The 21,244-nt window shown below is 36.7% G+C and overlaps 2 protein-coding genes across 2 annotated transcripts; one reads left to right on the forward strand and one right to left on the reverse strand.

The window, feature by feature from the left end:
* The first annotated feature begins 1,305 nt into the window (after positions 1 to 1,305).
* Positions 1,306 to 6,140, forward strand: LOC120271670 (serine/threonine-protein kinase BSK1-2-like). Its single transcript, XM_039278346.1, has 9 exons — positions 1,306 to 1,644; positions 1,725 to 1,854; positions 2,829 to 2,962; positions 3,704 to 3,809; positions 4,054 to 4,139; positions 4,352 to 4,540; positions 4,717 to 4,944; positions 5,388 to 5,501; positions 5,848 to 6,140. Exons 1-9 carry the CDS (start codon positions 1,306 to 1,308, stop codon positions 6,103 to 6,105), a joined length of 1,584 nt encoding a protein of 527 aa, XP_039134280.1. The 3' UTR covers positions 6,106 to 6,140.
* LOC120272005 (ATP-dependent zinc metalloprotease FTSH 1, chloroplastic-like) lies at positions 6,102 to 9,851 on the reverse strand. The gene is made up of 5 exons (XM_039278708.1): positions 8,555 to 9,851; positions 7,137 to 7,383; positions 6,865 to 7,048; positions 6,607 to 6,778; positions 6,102 to 6,497 (listed from the first exon to the last, which is right to left on the reverse strand). The coding sequence occupies exons 1-5, from the start codon at positions 9,818 to 9,820 to the stop codon at positions 6,276 to 6,278; spliced, it is 2,091 nt and encodes a 696-aa protein (XP_039134642.1). The 5' UTR covers positions 9,821 to 9,851; the 3' UTR covers positions 6,102 to 6,275.
* Positions 9,852 to 21,244: the final 11,393 nt, after the last annotated feature.

The following is a 21,244-nucleotide window of genomic DNA, read 5'->3' on the forward strand; positions in this document are numbered from 1 at the left end:
TCTCGTTCCAGAATTCAACTCTGATGGGAGCTACATTAGGTCCATAAACACTAGTGCAAACCCATTTAATGTTAGAGAATAGATTTGTGAATTCCATAGTAATGGAAAATTGTCCTTTGTAAATAAGGGTATCATTTACCTAGGTGCCATCCCAGGCAATAATGATACCACCAGCAGTATCTGTGGGAAGGAGAAACTCAAAAGAGTTCAGTCTCAACCCACCAATAAATCTCCAAATTAAACAATGACAATCATGAATAAACTTCGAAATAGTTTAGTAGGAGAATAAGTATACAAATGCTGCGATTAACCACTAAAAGTGATTAAAAGGTTAAGTTCAAATATATATATATATAAGGGAGAAGGCTCTCCGGGGAGTCGGCAGAGATCAAAAGCAACCCAAACAAAACATGGGTGAAGCTTGATCAACTAAGTCCATAGTTGTGTTGTCAGGCTCATCAAAATTGAAAAGAGAACTGATGAAATCCAAACTGATTTTGATGGCTGACACAGCCAGTTTGTTTTTCCTTCAAATCCATGAGTATAGATATTGTTTCAAAAAAAAATTCAATATTAATCAAAATACTGTTTTTTTTTTTAAAATAAAATAGCCCAACAAGTTGGTCAGATGAAAATCTCTGCGCTATCCCGCGTATGAGAGTTTATATTAATCCCTCTGGGGACCAAATGGCATATTTTAAAATTTAATCAAAATAGTTCGTGTTCAGGGAGCAAACTGGAAAAGAGCGCCAGCTTCATGACAACGTGACACTGACTAACAGTCAACCAAAATTCTTCCCATATAAAAGATGCACAAGTTGCAGCTTCACAACACTATCTGACCTTGGACACTGTGGATCAAATATGACAAAAAAAAAAGATAAAGCTCAAGGAAAAACGTCAGCATAAAGTCAACAGTAACAATTATTTTTTATTAAAAACATATAAATTATGAAAAATATATTAAAAATTAGACTTATATAAAAAAAACAAAATAATACTCTCTTTTTATTAATGAAAGTAGTTTATCAATTTGATGAGATAAAGGCTTACCATTAAACAAATATTGTGTTATATAAATATAATTAATTAATAAATTAAAATAATAAATAATCTTAACAGATTGATATTTTTAAAGTAAAATTAAAAAAATCTAAAATAAACAAAAAAATAAATAAATCATTAAAAAAAAAGTGTACCATAAAAAGTCAACAGAAAAGCGTATAAAAGGATAGACTGACCACCGAACAAGAATAGTAATCATCTTCACAAGCACATCACATTTCCCCAACTCCCTCGCCGGCGATGGGTTGCTGCCCCTCCGCCCCCAACCAACTGGAGGATCCCAACTCCGGCGACGACGGCCAGCACAACGCCCCCAGCACCAATGTCAACCCCACGCATCATCAGCAGTCGCAACCACCCGCCGGGAAAACAGCACCCATCCCCCACTACACTCTCGCGGAGCTTATGGAGGCGACGAATGGATTCTCCTTTGGGAACATCATCCCAGAAGGTGGCTCCGGTAGAGAAGGCGGCGCAAAAGTCCCGAACACCATCTACAGGAGCCACCTTCGTGGCCTCCAGCAAATCGCTGTCAAGAGGTTCTCCAGGGACGCCTGGCCTGATGCTGAGCATTTCAGGGTTGGTTCTTGTTTAAGTTCTTGTTTCTTGGTGATCTTGTTGTGATTCTTGGTGAGGGATTTGGAGGTGTGGTTTTGTAGGAGGAGGCGATTGCAGTGGGACGGTTGAGACATCGGCGGCTTGTCAACTTGATTGGGTACTGCTGCGATGGGAATGAGAGGCTTCTTGTGGCGGAGTTCATGCCCAATGATACGCTTGCCAAGCATCTCTGTATGTTTTGTTCTCCCTCGTATTCTCCTTGTTTTTGTTTTGGTTCTGTGCTGATTCTTTGATATTTCTTGATGTGATTAGATTGAATGGAGTTTAGAATTCTTTTTTAGTAGATTCTTTAATTGGTATTTCTTGATGTCATGTGATTGAATGGAGTTTTAGGATTCTTTTTAAAGTCACTGTTTGATGCTCTGGGATTGAATCTGCATGCAAAGCAGTTGTATGGAGCTGCATTGGTAGTTTTTTATGCTAGCTAAATCCAGCTTTCTTGGAGTCTCATTCACTGGTTACAAATTTAAGACTAGTAAACCAGAGTTTATAAAGACTGATTAGAGATTAAAATAAATTACTGTTTGGATTTGTTAATAAAACTAGCTTGAGCTATAAACCCAGATTTTTCTCCATTGCATCTTGTAAGAAAGTGCCACTTCTATAGAATTCAAGACAGCATCAAGTCAGCAAACATATGGGTAAGGAGTCTCTCTGTTAGCACCCTCCTTTTTCTGGAGAACATTAGCAGGGCTTGATTGATTTTGTTACAAATTTTCACCACTATGATAAAGTTGGGTCAAAAAATATCTTTCCAAGTGCATCCCTTTAGAATGTCCAAAATGGCATGCAAAACAGGATGGAAGCTATCCCAGCTTCAAGCTTTTTCTTGATACATGGGTCAGATAGGTCCTCTAATTTCCTCCATTGGAAAGGACTTTCAAGTGAAGATAAGTCCATCTGGTTTATGTAGAGAATGGCATTGCAGCTACCCTTCACTTTTCTGCGGCTCGGAAAGGTTTGGTGTAATAGTATGCTGGTCAAATCTCATATACTCAAATTATACCTTGCTTTCATAATGTAACATTGTAAATTTTCCTGCAACTACCATTTGCATTTTTTTGAAAGGAGATCATACAAATTTTTCATGTATCTTCGTTCCATCATGTTTTAAGATATTAATGATTTTTCAATTGTTTCTGCAGTTAAAAATCACAACATGAAGTGGGCTAGGCGCTTGAGAGTTGCAAGCTATGTAGCAGAAGCCTTGGAATACTGCAGCAATGAAGGACGAGCCGTGTATCATGATCTGAATTCATATAGAATTCTCTTTGATAAGGTCATGCCAGTAAATATTTTTAAAAGAAATAAACTTTAGATAATACTAATGGACCAATTAATAAGGCAAGTAACCTTTATTGCTTTCTCTTCAAATATTACACTGTATAATTGCTCTAAGAAACAAAAGTAAAATATCAGCTATCGTCATCTTTGTTAAGTATCGATTTCAATAGGTTGTCTCGGTCATATAAAAACTAAACATGTTTTGTTGACTCAATTCAACCCAAAAGCTTAAGTTGATAGGTTATGGGACTATCAATTACTCTAATATCAGCCATGGCCGCCTTGTTGATGTAGGACTATTTGGTACCCTCATAATATCATCAACACAATTGTGACTATTTCCCTAGTTTTGATAACATAATTTTTTTAATTGTTTGCATAATTTTGATTGTTATAATAATCCTCCACTATATTAAGAAGTTACATGACTATCTGTTTGTTGTTATGCTATGACAATTATGAGTTTGCTTATTGGGTGGTAATAGATAATTTATTAAAACTATTTTTCCATTTTCTAAATGGGAAAGTTGGAACTTAAAAGTGGGTATTGCTAATAGAGAATTTAGGCTGGGTATTTTCTTTGAAATCCTTAAATTTCGAGGAGCACTTCTAAGGAATAGAATGAAAGATATGGGGAGGGAGTGATGGGAGGGTTTTTTTTTTATTATTATTAAGTGTGGGAGTAAACTTTTTTTTTAGTAATTTAGTAGTTTGTTCACATTTTGTTCCTTTGCAGGATGGTATTCCTTGTCTTTCCTGTTTCGGTCTTGTGAAAAATAGCAGGGATAGTAAATGTTACAGCACTAACCTTGCTTACAATCCTCCAGAGTTCTTAAACAATGGTATTGACCTACCATTTCTTGAAATTCATTTGCTGTAGTTGACAGGCATCTTTAATTATATTATGGTTGTCAATCTACATGTACTTCGATTCTCTTTTAAGCAAAAATCATTAAGTATTTGTGTTTGTATTTTAATTAAAGCTACCATTTAATAAGTTTTAGCCGAAAAATTGTATGAAATTACTGTAATTTAGATCACTCCTGAAAGTGTGGAAAATTACTGTAATTTATTTTCCTTTTGTAGGAAGAATCACTCCTGAAAGCGTGATTTTCAGCTTTGGTACTGTGCTACTGGATCTACTTACTGGAAAGCAAGTTCCACCAGGTCAGGTCAGGCTTTTATACATGCCAAATATCTCATAGATTAATTACTTTCTGATTTTTTTTCTTCAACTGATTCCCTTGGACAGATTTTTGCAATTCACTTTTCAATGAACCAAAAGCATCATAAGTGCACACACCCAAATTTTCTCTTGCATTTCTGAAATTCTATTCAAAATAATTTATGAACTATTTGTTATAATCATGTTTCATGCTTCCAGGCTCTAGACATGATGAGGGATAATGATATCCACACCTTTCTGGATCCTCATTTGAAGGGTAAATATCCCATTGAAGAGGCAACTGCTTTGGTGCAACTTGCTTCTCAATGTTTGCGTTATGAGCCTAAGGCCCGGCCTACTATAGCAGGTGTTTTTGCAACCCTTGTAGAAGTTCAAAGCAAAGCTTTGGTGAGCAACTAGTGATTTTTTTTTTTTTATATGCTTATGTATATCTATTGTATGTGGCATTTATGCATTTCTTGGTAAGCATGTTGTAACCTTGCATGCAATTTGTAAATAACTTCAGCGAGGCCCTATATATGTGATGTGAGATTTTGATGTTTACTTTGTCACATTCAATGCAGGCAATGTGGAGGTCTGAGAAGCAAGATAAAAACCCACCAATGCTGAGGAGCAGTCCAAAGCCAAATGAAACCCCACAAATGCAGGGGACTCAGAAGCAAGATAAAGCCCGGTTAATTCGTCAACCGACTTCGTTTCCTATGGCTGAAGCTGTTGTCAGAATGGACCTCACAGCCATTCATCAGATTCTGGTTTCGGCACAATACAATGATGATGAAGCAAATGGGGAGGTTGATATCATTCTTAGCAGTCTATATGTTAAATTCTGTACTTGAGTTTTTCGGCTAGTGTATAATAATTACCTATCAAGTTTTGGAGAAGGGGACGTACCTGCTACTGATAATGGAAATTTTTTGGTTTGGTTCTATTGTGGTGCCAACTGCCAAGTATTAATAGAAAGAAAGAAGGGAAGAAAGAAAGTAAACCTCAACTTATGAGTTCATATATGAAGTGGATTTTTCACACTTTTGAGCCTGGGTTAAATCATGTTGATATAGATTAAATAACTTGTATACGTTATTCAATTATATTTGAGCAATAATAAACTTAAGTTTTAATAATAGAGTGCCTACTAATTACATGAACTGATACAACACATGAATCTCACTTGCTGCAATGTATTTCATCAGATGTCATCAGTCAATCTGATTTTCTTCTTCTTCTTCTGTTTTAGGCATCTTTTAGGGAGTGGACACAACAGGTGAGAGATATGCTGGAGATCAGGAAGAGAGGAGACTCGGCCTTCAATGATAGAGTTATTAAGACTGCCATTGAGTGCTACTCTCAGGTAATTTTTTTTTTTTTTCTTTTAACAAATAGAACACAAGTATTCTAATCAAAAGAAATAAAAAAAACATGCACAAATGTGAAGTTAATACATCAACACACATATACTTTCAACTTATATGAATTTTAGAGTTTGAACTCATGCCTTCATCAAAACAAATACGCTACACAAGAGATCCGGCGTCCATAAGCCAAGGGGCCATTGACTCTTTTATTAGTTCTTCTTCTTCTGTTTTATTTTCTTTGTAGTAATATATATCATTGTAAATATGTAAAAAATACAAAGGTTCAAATAAAAAGTCTGATCTTGCAACTGTGTAAACATAAGGACTTGTTCTGTTATGTAGTTTGTAGATTTGGAAGAAACGACGTCACCTACTGTGTATGTGAGGAGAAGCCTATGCTATCTAATGTCTGATCAACCTGACAACGCCCTTCAAGATGCCATGCTAGCACAGTGCATTCAACCAGATTGGCCTATGGTATTCTACATGCAGGCAGTTGCCCTGCGCCAGCTGAATATGAACAGCGATTCCGCAGACATGTTAAAGGAAGCAACTACACTAGAAGAGCAAAGGCTGACGAATACCAGACAAGGCACTTGACCGTTATCCACACACAAGGTATATACAACATCATGTTTCCACATTTGCCAGAAGCCAAATTGGAATACATTTTTGCATCAGAAACACTCATTACTACATTGATTTTTAATGATGCATTAGTTTTGTGCTTTTTCTTTGTTTGTGTATATATATATATTACGTATCTTCGGTTATCCTACATAGAGTTCAGCTTTGCCATCAATGAACAGACTCATGAATTCCTCACCATCAACGGTTTCCTTTTCAATGAGAAGTTGAGCTAGTTTGTGAAGGATGTCGATGTGAGTGGTAATGATAGTCTTGGCCCTTGAATAAGCCTTTTCTACAAGTTCCCTCACCTCGGCATCTACTACATCTGCAGTTGCCATTGAATAATCCTTCTGGGTAGACATCTGCATGGTTTGAATTAAATGTGGTTTAGATAAATATACATTTGTAGTTGCCTCTTCTGATTGGTTAAGATGATAAATCAAGTCCATTTACTGGTGTAGAGTAGCATACCTGCTGGCCCAGAAAAGGGTTTCCACCAGGGCCACCTATTGCAATCTGCCCAATCTTCTTACTAAAACCAAATCTTTCCACCATTTGCCTCGCCACACGTGAAACCTGCATGAAATCATTTGAAGCTCCTGTAGTAACATTCTCATCACCAAAAATCACTTCTTCGGCAACCCTGCACAATGGGCAAACACATTGATATAATATAATACATGAGATAATAACAAATCAGGATTTTTTTTTTCTTCCTCAGAGACTTACCGTCCACCCAAAGCAACGGCCATCTGGTTCTCTAGGTAGCTCTTGCTGTATAGGCCAGACTCCAGCCTCTCCTCGCTGGGAGCAAAGAAAGTTAGGCCACCAGCTTGACCTCGTGGAATAATGGAGATTTTGGCAACAGGATCGTATTCAGGCATCAAAGCACCCACAAGGGCATGTCCTGCCTCTACATATTGGAACAACAGGCTTGTTACCATTCTGAAATTTATTGACAGGATCTGCATAAGGAGGACTATATTGAAACAGCATTTTACCATGATACGCAACTAGTCTTTTCTTCTCATCAGACACAACAGCATTCTTCTTCTCAGGTCCGGCAATTATCCTCTCCAGGGCATCTGAGATTTCATCTTTGCTTATCTCCTTAAGGTTACGTCTTGCTGCAAGAATAGCTGCTTCATTCATCAAGTTTTGAAGATCAGCTCCAGTAAAGCCGGGTGTTCTTCTAGCAATTTTCTCAAAGTCAACATCCTTGCCAAGTGCTTTCCCTCTGGAGTGAACCTGCCCCGATCACGGACGGAAAAAGAATAATTCACCAGAACATGTATTGGCATTAATGTCCTTAAATAGGTTATATTGCCATTATTGTGCTAAAATTTGTTATAGGAATGATCAGCTTAACAAAAGATAATCTACCAAGTCGGACAGCTTATGAGCACCTGTAAAAATGTTTTGTCTCATGAAACCTAAACAATGGTCAAAGTGCCAGCCTCTCTACCAATGGTGTCAGGACAATGAGAAGCTTCAAAAATAAGATTGAGCAGATACTAGTTGTGTTGCCCAAATATTTTGGAATTAGCAATTTGGAAAATAGCATTTATAGAATGTTTTCTAAAAAATGAATGAAAACGATTGCAATGAAAAATTATCATTCAGAATTGTAAATTTTCTGCAAATAATCATCATGCAGGTAAGTTTTAGTCGTACAAATACCCATTGGTCTTCAAAAAGAATAGCAATACTCTTAAGCATTTGCTGTCTCAAACACAAGTAAGGCAACTAACTAATCAAAGTAGTTATTATAAAATTAACTGGAGAACAGAAATCAAGTGCATCTAGATACAAAGTTGAAATTACATAAATAAGAAGACTCCCGAGCACAATAATCATAATTACTTCAATGAAAAGTAATCAGAATAATCGTCATGACTATTATAATCCTTAATACTCTTAACCACCATTCCCTCTCCCAAAACTTGGTCCAGGGGTGATGATTAATGGTTTTCATGTACATAGACTAAATATAACTTAAGAATTATAACTTAATCATAAGCTTCAAATTCAAATAAGTGTATAGGTAGAACAAACAAATTGAACAAAGAGAGCAAATTCCAATAACTTAGTGCTAAAGAACATACCATAGATACTAAAGTGTCCAACCTAACAAGTATCAAACAATCTTCACCCACAAATAAAAGCATGACAGCAAAACCAGCAATTCATCAAAAACAGAGCAATTTTGAACATGAAAAATAAGATATTATACAACTACCAATTTGAAGAAAGAAAGCAAATTCCTTGGAACTAGAGTACCGAACAAAACAACTATCAAACAATCTTCATCAACAAACATACAAACAATAAACAAATCATCACAGCAAAACCAGTAATCAATCATGAACATGAAAACCAGTGTTAAAGCACCAAATTAAGTCAGAGAAAAGGTACAAACCTGCAAAATCTTCACTCTTCCAGCAACATCAGGACGATCCACAGTGACCTGTCGATCAAACCTTCCCGGTCGCAGCAATGCAGCATCAAGTACATCCGGCCTATTCGTCGCCGCAAGAACAATCACCCCACTGTTCCCTGAGAACCCATCCATTTCCGTCAACAGTTGATTAATGGTTTGCTCCCTCTCATCATTCCCACCACCAAGCCCAGCTCCTCTCTGCCTCCCTACTGCGTCAATCTCATCAATGAACACAATGCACGGCGCCTTCGACTTCGCCTTCTCGAACAAATCACGCACTCTCGATGCCCCAACTCCGACAAACAATTCCACAAACTCCGAAGCTGCGCACGAGAAGAACGGGACACCGGCCTCTCCGGCCACTGCCCTGGCCAACAATGTCTTCCCCGTTCCCGGCGGGCCAACCAGAAGACACCCTTTGGGGATTTTCGCGCCCAGAGCTGTGTACTTGTCCGGATTCTTCAAGAAATCCACAACTTCCTGGAGCTCCAGCTTGGCCTGATCAGCTCCGGCGACGTCGGCGAAGGTCACTCCAGTCTCCGGCACCTCCTGGAACTTGGATTTCGATCGACCGAAATCCATCGGCCCTCCGAGTCCTCCCGGACCACCGCCAGGCCCGCCCTGTGCGCGCCGGAATAGAAGAAACAACCCGGCAAACGCGAGGAATGGGAACAAGAGATTACCGATGAATCCAAGAAGACCGTTCCCCCCCTCGCCCTCAGCAACAGAGATATCAACCCCGTTCATCGCGAGGATGTCGATGAGATCTGGGTCATTGGGGACGATAACGGAGGCGCGGCGGCCATCGACGGCGGTGAGCTGGAGGACGCCGCCGTCCTTGCTGAAACGAACGCGCTCGACCTTTCCCTTCTTGACAGCATTGAGAAACTCGCTGTAGCGCCATTGGGAGCCCTCAGGAAGGTCAGAGGAGGCTTGGGGTTTGGGGGCAGTGAGGAGAGCTTGGGAGAAGGGGTTGGTGGTCTTGGAAGCGATTTCCGATTGGGCAGAGGGGACGGGGGTGGGAACGGGAGGGGGTGAGATCTCGTCGGCGGCAAGGGCAGGGTGGGCAAGAGAGGAGATGAGGAGAGCGGTAGTGAGAGGTTTGGTGTGGTTGTGGAGATGGGAACGGATGGGGTTGGAGGATTGCCTGAGTGTTGTAGGGAGGAGGAAGAGAGAAGGTCTTGGACGGAAGGGAAGGGTGTGGAGAGTGGAGGTGAGGAATGGGTTGTTGTATTGAGCCGCCATTGATGGCCCTTTGTTGAGCTTCACCCGTTGAAGACTTATTAAGAATGTAAATAAATAAATAATTAAATAATATGAGAATTGTGAGGAGAAGATGGAGGTGTACGTGGACAAGGTTATGGCCATTGTTTATGGTGTGATATTATGTGGAATTTTTGAGGATGGGTGCAACGTGTGTGTATATATATATATTCCCTCTGTTTTTATTTACTTTCTTGGTTAATCGAATTTCATGTATTAAAATAATTATTTATTTTATAAAATTTTATATGAAATGTAGTTAATTTTTTAAAATTATTATTAATTTATATCTTCGTATTTTTTTCCTCATATTTAATTTCAGAAAAAAAATTTTTAATAAAGTGTTAAAGATAATTTTTTAAAAAAATATTAAATATTTTTTTATGTTAAAAAATAACAAATAAAAAAATATATAAATTTCTGACAAATAAAAAAAAATGGACAGAGTATAATTGAAAATTCATCAAAATATTTTGTCATGATTTTTGACTCCAGAAAAATTTATGCTTTTGTTTTTAGAAATTTGTTTTGTTGGAATTTGAAAGATGAGGTTTTGGAGAAAGGAAGACTTGGCATGATGTGAGCTTGCCAAGCGTTTTGCAGGGTTTTCTTGAGTGAGCGTGCAGCATAAGATTGGCCATTTGGCAACATGAGAGCCACACCGCAACATGTTTTTAGAAGTGGAGTTATATATATATATATATATATAGTTGAATAGGGTAAATTATCCAAATAGTAAGCCAACGATTTGAGTATTCTTGTTTGGACTAGAGGTGGGCACAGGTCAGTTAATCGGGCCCGCCGAATCCGGTTCAGTGAAAATCAGACCCGGAACCAGCCTGTGCTATAGAAAAGGCCCGCTGGGCCGGGTTGACCCGGCGGGTTTTCACCATTTTTATTATTAAATTACAATATTTTATTTACAAATTAAATGGATGACCCGGCGGGTTTTCACCATTTTTATTATTAAATTACAATATTTTATTTACAAATTAAATGGATAAACTTTTTCAAAAAAATATGCCATGGATGCGAATCAAGGACCACCACCAGGGAAATTATCACATTAACCAGTTGATCTACATATCTTCCTCATTTAAATATAAACCATAAATAAATATAAAGAAACTGCAAAAATTTTTTTTAAAAAAAATTTAATTCCAAAGAACAAAAAATTTAAAATAATTTATAATAACTTAAAAGTTTTTAAGAAATATCAAAATAATTTTAAAAAGGATAAAATAAGTTACATTTTAATTTGTTTATATATCAAATTAAATTATTAGCACACATTTTTAAGTTCAGCAAAAATTACATATCAAGTAGTATTCTTATTTTAAATTAAAGTTATCATTAACTTATTTATTTATTATAGTTTAGGTTGCCTCTAGATTTCAATTTTGAGTCTTTTAACTATAGAGTTATTATTGATGCACGTCATGTTGTCATTGAAATAAAAAGTTACTTAATCAAAAATAGTATGGTGTTAACCATTATTCAAAAGATATTCCTTTTTTTACTAATATTTTTTTATAAATTAATATACATAAGTTAAAAAAACAATTTTTTTGTAATTTTTATTTTTTTATTTTATAAATTGAAACAAAAATAATCTAATATATATGTGACAAATAAGAGTGCTCTATTTAAGAGAATTTAAGAGTGTGCGTATGTAGAGGGACTAAGTCATTTATGAGTCAAAAAGACGATTAACAAAAATAATTATTTTAAAAAAATATTTATGAAAAATTTATTGTTTGATACTTTTGATATTTTTCATGATTAATTTATATAGTTTTTTTAATTTATTATATAGTCTCTTAATTTTTTTATAAATTAAATATATATGTAAAATATTTTGATCTATATCCTACATCTATCTATATATAATTTTCTAATAAATGTCAAAAATAAATTGTAGCTCAAGTGGTTTGTTTTTGTTGTCCAAGTTTAAGGTCATGACCAACATGCATTTACTAAAAAATAATAACAATAAACCCATGTTGCACTTAGTTAAAAAAAATAATAATAATTAACAATAATATTAAAAAAAACTCAACCCAGTTAGGCCCGGCCCTCCGGGTCCAACCCGGTTCTGACCCGGCGGGATCAACCCGTAACCGCCCCGTCTACAGTACGGGCCGATGAACCGGCCCTCTGGTTATTTTGATTTCTAATTACACTATTAATGACAAATTGATGTGGTAAGCTACGCCACACAATATTTTCCACATCAACACCATCACGTGGCGGATCAACCTTTTTTTTCCCACTAAAACCAAACATTGAGCAAACAAATAAACCTCAATTAAAAATTTGATTAGCTACAAAACAGTGTTTACATGACAAATATTACGTGGTGTAGTTTGCCATATTAGTTTACCATTAATGGCGTAACTATCTGTGACAAAAATAACCAATAAAAAGTTGAGCTACTCAATTAGAATCTTTTATAATTTGGTAACTTAATAAAAACTATTCATATAATTGAGTACCTATTTAAATAAATTTATCCTACTAGAAGATATCATCATAATAACTTTGTGGGTTTATGAAAAGTTGTTTCTTTTACTTTGATGAAGGTGGGTTTTTTTTCCATACCCAGGGTGTATTAAACCTTTATATTTATTTATATAAAAAATATATATGTGTATATATATGCATATTGTGTATATATATATATGTATATTATTTATCTTTCATTATTAGAAACTAATGGGAGGGATGATTTTATAATGGTAATATATAAATATAAACCATTTTATTTAAGTTCTTCTTTTTTAAATTCTACTTTCTTCTACGTGATAATTCAAAATAACTTAAAAAAAGATGGATGATATATACTTAATTCGTTTACTTATCCAATTAAGTTACTTGTACATTCTTTTATTTAAAAATAAAATAAAATAATTAAAATATCACTCACTAAATATAAAATTAAAAAAAATAAACAATGTTAAAAAATTATAGGTGAAGTTAAAATAATAAACAAAATAAATAAACTAACACTAAATTAAAGGGCTACAATTAAAATAATTGACCATAATTACTAATAAATTATATAACAACTGATAAGCTTATAAATAATAATAAACATCACCAAGGAAATTCTCAGGATCTGAGTTCATTTCAACATTCAAGCTAAGATCTCAGATCGAGACATTCCAAATCAAATCACAAACAGAGTCTGTCTCATCACAGAGTTCAAAAATATCATCATCAATCATCCAAGCAGAATGTAAGAACAAGAACAATTAACAAACTAAATGAATAGCAAGAATTAAGATAACCAAATCCGACGAGAAATCTTCATCGAATTCCTTCTCTGCTCCTCTGAGTAGAGCCTCAGACTTCACTAATCCCCTCCCTTATTTTCCCTTATGTTTCTCTATTTATACCCCAGCAATAATCTGCCAAGCGTGTGTTTCCACGCCTTTCTCTCCTTTTCTTTTCCAGATTCATCTCCACCGTTGGTTGCATAACAACCTTCCCCATCTTGCAGTACACGTGGCGCTCAGAGCATTCTCAATCATTGATAACACCCTTTTTAATCATATCCACCTGGCTTCCTCCCATTGGTTTAGAAGACAATTTATTGGGAAACATTTCACTTGCCCCTCCATCAAAGCAGAACTTGTCCTCAAGGTCTGTGAAAATATGAGGATATTGAATCTTCATTACTGAAACTTCTTCCCAAGAATTCTCAGTAATTGGTAACCCCAACCATTGAATTAACACCTGGTTGATTGGTTTACCATGACGAAAAACCTGCCGAATTTGAAGAATAAATTCTTGATGAATAATTGGACCCCGATCCTCAGTTTGTGGAGATAGAAGCTGAATACCATCATCCAATTGATCCTTATATAATTTCAACACACAGACATGAAAGACTGGATGAATTTTAGCATCCTCTGGCAATGCTAAACGATAATCCACATTACCAATCTTTTGTAGAATTTGAAAAGACCCGAAATACTTCATACTCAATTTATGGTTTCTGCGCAAAAATACAGAATGTTGTCTATATGGCTGTAATTTGACAAGAACCCAATCTCCCACATTAAAATGCACTTCACGACGCTTCTTATCTGCAAAATGTTTCATGCGTGCTTGAGCCTTGGCCAAATTAGTCTTCAATTGCTTCAAGATTTTGTCCCTCTGTTGCAGCAATTCTGAAACTAGAATTGGATCATCTGAAGTGGGATAAGTAATAAGATCAGGAGGTTCGCGACCATACACGGCCTTGAAAGGGGTCGTTCCCAAACTAGTGTGAAAAGCTGTGTTATAAGATAATTCAGCCCATGGAAGCAAATCCACCCATGTTCTGGGATTCTCAGCAATAAAACAACGCAAGTAGTGCTTCACGCATTTGTTCAAACTCTCCGTTTGTCCATCAGACTCCAGATGGTAGGCCGAAGACATAGCTAATTTAGTGCCCATATGTTGAAACAAGGCTTGCCAAAACTTGCTAGTAAAGGCCTTGTCTCGATCACTCACAATAGTCTTAGGTAAGCCATGCAACTTCAGAACATTAGAAATGAATGATTGAGCCACTGAATGGCTGGTGAAATTTCCTTTCATAGGTATGAAATGTCCATATTTAGATAGTCGGTCGACCACAACAAAAATCACCGAAAATCCCTTGGACAATGGAAGACCACAAATAAAGTCCATAGAAATGTCCTCCCATATTTGAGTTGGAATTGGGAGAGGTTGTAGTAAACCAGCAAGATGAGCAGTTGAATGTTTGGCTCTTTGACAGGCATCACAACATTGCACAAAATCTTTCACTGCACACCTCATACTTGGCTAGTAAAACTGAGAAGCTAATCTGATAAAAGTTCTCAACTGTCCTGCATGTCCTCCAAAAAAGAGGAATGAAATTTCTACAACAAAGTGGTTTGTAATTGAGAATCATCTTGAATGGCAATTTTATCATGCCACCATAACAAACTATGCCTCCAATTGAAATCAGAATACTGATGCCGGCCTTGTTCGATGGCAGTAATAATATCCTGGAACTTTTTTACTTTGTGATTGAGCAGTTTGAATCAACTGTAATAAGGAAGTTTAGACAGCAGAGAAAGCTAGTAAAAAACACCTGGAAAGACCATCTACTACCAAATTATCAGCCCCAAGTTTTTATCCAATTGAAAAATCAAAGCCCAATAACTTTGGTAACTACTTTTGTTGTTCAGGAGTTTGTATAACTTGCGAATTCAAGTGTTTCGAATCCTGTTGATTAGTTCTAATCACAAATTTATGCCCAATTAAATAGTGCTTGAATTTGGCAACATCCTCAGTGAGGGCATACAACTCTCTAATGTAGGCAGATTGAACTTGCATTCTGGAAGATAGCTTTTTTGGAAAAATAAGCTATGGGGTGTTTATTCTGACTCAACACAACCCTAATTCCAGTACCTGATGCATCTGTTTCCAATGTGAAGGGCTGAGAAAAGTCTAGGAAAATTAAAGCAGGTGTAGTAGTAACAGCTATTTTCAAATGAACAAAAGCTTCCAATGAAGCAGAATTCCACACAAAACTGTCTTTCTTTAGAAGGTCTGTCAATGGCTTAGAAATTGTAGCATAACTGCGAATAAAGCTCCTATATTACCCGCTCAAACCTAGAAACCCTTGCAATTGTTTCAGTGAATTAGGAACTGGCCAGTCAACAATTGCCTGAACCTTGGAATTATCCATAGCTACCCCATTAACGGAAAAAATATGGGCAAGTACTTCACCTCCTGTAACCTAAAGCTGCACTTAGAGAATTTCACAAATAACTTGTGTTCCTGTAATGTACTAACAACTATTTCCAAATGTATAAGATGGTTAGTCCAAGACAGGCTATATATAAGAATGTCATAAAAAAAAACCAAGACATATTTTCTTGTAGGAAAACTAAATATCTGATTCATCAGTGCTTGGAATGTAGCTAGAGCATTGGTCAATCCAAAGGGCATGACCAACCATTGGTAGTGACCATTATGAGTCCTGAAGGCAGTCTTAAATCTGTCTTCTGGCTTTAATAAAATCTGATGATATCCGGATCAAAGGTCCAACTTAGAGAAGAACCTAGCCTCATAAAGTTCATACAATAACTCATCCACCGTAGGAATTGGATAAGCATCTTTAATTGTTATAACATTCAAGGCTCGATAGTCTGTACAAAATTGCCATGAGCCATCTTTTTTTTAACCAACAGGACAGGAGAAGAAAATGGGCTAGTACTAGGTTTTATCAAACCATCCTGCAACATATATAGCTTGCACCATATGTTCAATTTCATTTTGTGGCTGTGAGAATATCTATAGGGCTTAACTTTGATAGGAGATGCTTCAGGTAATAAGGAAACTGAGCGATTATAAACCCTTGATGGAGGTAAGCCCGAAGGTAAAGCAAAAACCTTATGATACTGATTCAATAACTGTTGTAATTCAAGAGGCATATCAGTAGGAAAATCCAATTGTGCAGTAGAAGGGTAGCATCCTTATCTAGAAAATTCCTCAACAGAATGATCATGAGATGAATTTGTAGACATTGATAGAGTGTAACACGCATCAATTGAATTGGTTGAACATAACCTATTTAACTGATGGACTGTAGTTAAATGAGGTTTAAGATTTCTATCACCTTGCAATGTAATAAGCTGATTGTCTACCACAAATTGAATATAAGAATTATGATAATCAACTATGTGGGGGCCCAATGTAGCTAGCCATGATGAACCCAGAATTAAATCAGCACCCATGATAAGTAGCAAGTATACATCCATACTCAGAACTGTATTTCTGAATGGTGATCTGCAAATTATTAATAAGACCCTCAACCTGTAGAGAATTTCCATTACCCACCAACACCTTAAATGTTGGTACTGGAAGAATTTCCAAATGAAGAAATTTCGCCACTCTAGGCTGCAGAAAATTATCATCGCTGCCCCCATCAAGCAAGACCTGAATAGCATGCCCATTGACATAACCTGTGAATCTCAAAGTACCAAAAATTAGTTTACTATCCATAGCATGTAGTGACAAGCTTTGAAATTCCTGTGTTAATAAATGATCTAGCTCAGGAATGCTTTCCAAAGATGACTCAAAACACTCTTGGAGATCCTCATCCCACTGTAACAAAAGTAGCCTTCTATTAGGACATTTATGCTGAGGAGAAAACTTCGCATCACAATTGTAGCACAGTCCTTTGGTTCGTCTGTCCTCCATCTCAGCAAAAGACATCTTCTTGTACTGAGGATTAGTAACTGAAAATTTATTGGTAGCTATTGTAGGACCTGGTAAAGTTGGAAATTTCTGTGCAGTTGCTGGAGGAGATGGCAAAGCGTGGACTAGGCCTTCTCAAAACCGCCGAAACATCAGGAGTATAAGAGTGTTGCAATTTTCCTGAACAGTCACCATACCCGACAAAGCCATATTTATCTTCATAAAGTTTTGCAAGAGTCACTGCTTTAGTAATTGTATCTAGTCGCCATGGAATTATCTCCCGCTGTAATTCCATTTTCAACCCACTCACAAAACAGTCTAATAATGTATCAGTAGACAACCCATCAACTCTATTTGCTTAGGCTGTAAAATTGTGATAATATTCAGTGACAGAGCCTTCTTGCAACAGTTTAAAGAGTGCATATCGAGGACACTCAAAAATAGAAGGTCCATAGGTGGTTTCAATGGCCTTTGCTAAGGTGTTCCAAGAAGGAACAACACCCGATTTCTGCAGCATTTGGAACCAAGGCACAACTGGCCCATCAAAATGTATGGCAGCCACTTTCAAGCAATATGCATCCGAAATGTCATAATAATCAAAGAATTGTTCAGCTTGAAAAATCCATTGAAGAGCATTACTCCCATCAAAATCGATTAAGATCCATCTTTGCAAAACACCACTGAGAAATATGTTATGGTCTCACTTCAGTCAATGCCACAGTTTCCTCCACACACTGAGTAGATTGAGAAGGAGAAGTCCTTAATTGTTGTGTTTGGAGAGTTTCCATGCACTTAGCAATCGAAGCCAGAGATTGTTCAATCAAGGTCATGCGTTCATCCTTCACTCTATCCTTCTCCTCTTTCTGATCCAAGACTGCCATAACTGTCTCTAACTTAGTGAAAAGTTCTTTGAGACGAGTGTGCTCCACCATGAATAGATATCGACAAAGAAAGCACCAAAATGTTATGAATCTAGATATCAAATCTTCAGATGTACTAATCAATCAATAGAAAATCAATCAACAATCTCAAAACAACTCAAATTCACCAAGGAAAACAGATTAAACTTCAGAAATTCTCAGGATCTGAGTTCATTTCAACATTCAAGCTAAGATCTCAGATCGAGACATTCCAAATCAAATCACAAACAGAGACTATCTCATCAAAGAGGTCAAAATATCATTATCAATCATCCAAGCAAAATGTAAGAACACGAACAATTAACAAACTAAATGAATAGCAAGAATTAAGATAACCAAATCCGACGAGAAATCTTCATCGAATTCCTTCTCTACTCCTCTGAGTAGAGCCTCAGACTTCACTAATCCCCTCGCCCATTTTTCCCTTCTGTTTCTCTAATTAAACCCCAGCAATAATCTGCCAAGCGTGTGTTTCCATGTCTTTCTCTCCTTTTCTTTTCCAGATTCATCCCCACCGTTGGTTGCATAACAACCTTCCCCATCTTGCTATACACGTGGCGCTCAGAGCATTCTCCATCATTGATAACACCATTTTTAATCATATCCACCTGGCTTCCTCCCATTGGTTTAGAAGACAATTTATAGGGAAACATTACATAAGAATGGGAAAATGTAAGTATACCCCAGCTTCTATGCAGAGATTCATTTGGAGGAAATCCAGTTTATATTAATTTTAATTCATGTTTCATGAACTGTTTTATAATACTTTTAGTCGTGATCTATTATATTTTGAAAAATATGTGTTTATAAATTAATTATTTTATTTTTGTACTATTTCATTTGTGACGTCGTCATAACTTGCTTTTTAATATCCTGCAACTCATTTCACAATGTTAAATATTACTATTTTCTTTATAGCATTTATATAACTTGAAATCTAAAAGGTTATTATTATTTATTTTTTTTGAAAAGTGGATAAACCATATTCATTAGAAAAGGAGAAGTAAAGACTGAACAAAAACAACACAACCCACAAGGGGCAAAAACAGAATAGATCGAAGCAACAAAAGGACAAAAGAACCACACCAAAGGTGATCCCAAAATAGAAACAGGACCAAACAAACCCTAGAGGAGGGGTCTTCTAAGGAAGGACCATGCTAGCAACAACTAGAGCTCGCCAGGGTTCGGCGTGGGCTTAGGGGGGGACACTCGACACCGAGTCCCTAGAGGAGAGAAGCTCAAGGCTACGCTTGACCTTCGCCAAAGGCTCCTCTAATCTTGCCTTCTTCGAACCAGGAGCTGCAGGTAACCATAGAAAAAGCATATGATGGAAACGTTCTTAAGACAGTTAGAATTGAAAATGCGCACATTTCTTCCAAGCCAAATGTTCTAGATGATTGCTCGCACAAGCAAGTCACAAAGAAAATTAAGTGGCTTTCTGATGTTTTTCCTCCAAGTCCCCCACAATTCACTAAGCGTCCTAGGAACACTCCTAAGGTCCAAGAGTTGGCTAAAAAACTTCCAAATGTGGGATGCCACAGGGCATTGAATAAGGTGATGATTAGCCGACTCAACATTAGCGTGACACATAACACACGTGATAGAATGTAGGAGGTTACATTTAAGCTGAGCTAAATTTTTTAAAGTTAAGATTTTATTGTCTCGTGCTAACCAGTTAAACAGATTGATCTTCTTTGAGCAATGTCCTTTAAGGACAGTGGGAATCCAACCACATCTTAACCCACCATCATTCAGGAAATTATAGAAGGATTTAACTATGAAAACACCGGTTTTCGATAGCTTCCATCATTTTTCATCTCTTGTCGAAACGAGATTTGAATTGATTTGGTCAACATAATGTGAGTAGCAAAAAAATCACCAAGCAGAACATGTGGATTTCTACCAGCCAAATCTTTGATGGTGCCTTCCTTGTGCTACGCTAATTGGAAAAAATCTGAGCAGATATCCGCCGGTGCAAGTCCTTCCACCCAATTATCAAGCCAAAACAAAGTGGAGGCTCCATCACGAATGATAGGAGTTAGGCTTTTCCTGAAGGCCGGCAAAATTTGGAAAATACCATTCCAAAAGAACCATCTTCTAGAACAGTGTTTGTGGAATAGATTCCCAAGAAGGAAAGTTCTGAAAATAATTTGCTCTGAAGATTAATTCTCCACAACACTGCATCTCGTTAACAATTTTTGACGCAGCGGATACACAGTTCTAATTCAAGAACTAACACTCAGATAAGAGTAAACAAGAAAATTAATTTCAATTCATGGATCCCCTTCTATAAACCCTAAAACAAGTATTTATAAAGGTCTAGACTAAGAAAAAAAATTGTAAATGAAGCTAAAATAATTATAAAATACTAGATAATTAAATAAAACTAAATAACTAATAAAGCTAAGATAATTATAAAATACTAAGACAATTTAAAATCCTAAAATCTTTAGATACTATGTTGCGTCAATTTTTCACCACCATTTGCCAAGCAAGGCATTATTAAAGGTGGTTAGATTTAGAATCCCCAATCAACATTGCTCTCGTGATCTGTAAAGCCTCGACCATCCGACCAGTCTCATCTTCTAGTGATGGCCATCTGGTCCTGACCAGAGAAACTCTCTTCTAATTTTTTCGATATTTCTAATTACCCAACAGGGTAGCTTATAAATATACATCCAGTATGTCGCGATCGGGATAGCAAAAAACACTGAATTCAGGAGAGTAGTCATCCACCAAGAGAAAAGCAGTTGGATTTCCAAACTGCTAACCTATTGTAGATTTTCCTTATAAGGATATCCCAATCTTGTCTTTGGGCGACCACCCGAAATCAGAACTCCCAGGTATACCAGAGACAAGGTGTCTGAAATATAGTGCAAGGTTCTAGCCAGGTAGACCTGGGGTTCTAGGTTTTTTTGAGCAGAGTACAAGCAAATTTTATTAAAGTTGACTTTGAGTCTTGAGAGGCCCTCAAATAAATATAGAATTAAATTGATTATACGTAGATCCTCCCATCCCCTAGTCATCATAACTAGAAGGTCGTCAACAAATTGGAGGTGACACATCTTATCCCCTCGATCCCCTAACGAGATACCATGAAGGATCCCCGAATTCTGGGTGTTATTAAACATGGTGCTTAGCACATCCACCACTAGCACAAACAATAATGGTGAGAGTGGATCCTCTTGTCTAAAACCCCTACGGTAACGAACATACCCACATTGAATTCCATTAACAAGGAAAGATGCCTTTAAACTCAAGAGAATGG

This window comes from Dioscorea cayenensis, chromosome 11 (assembly GCF_009730915.1).
Source record: "Dioscorea cayenensis subsp. rotundata cultivar TDr96_F1 chromosome 11, TDr96_F1_v2_PseudoChromosome.rev07_lg8_w22 25.fasta, whole genome shotgun sequence".
NCBI lineage: Eukaryota > Viridiplantae > Streptophyta > Magnoliopsida > Dioscoreales > Dioscoreaceae > Dioscorea > Dioscorea cayenensis.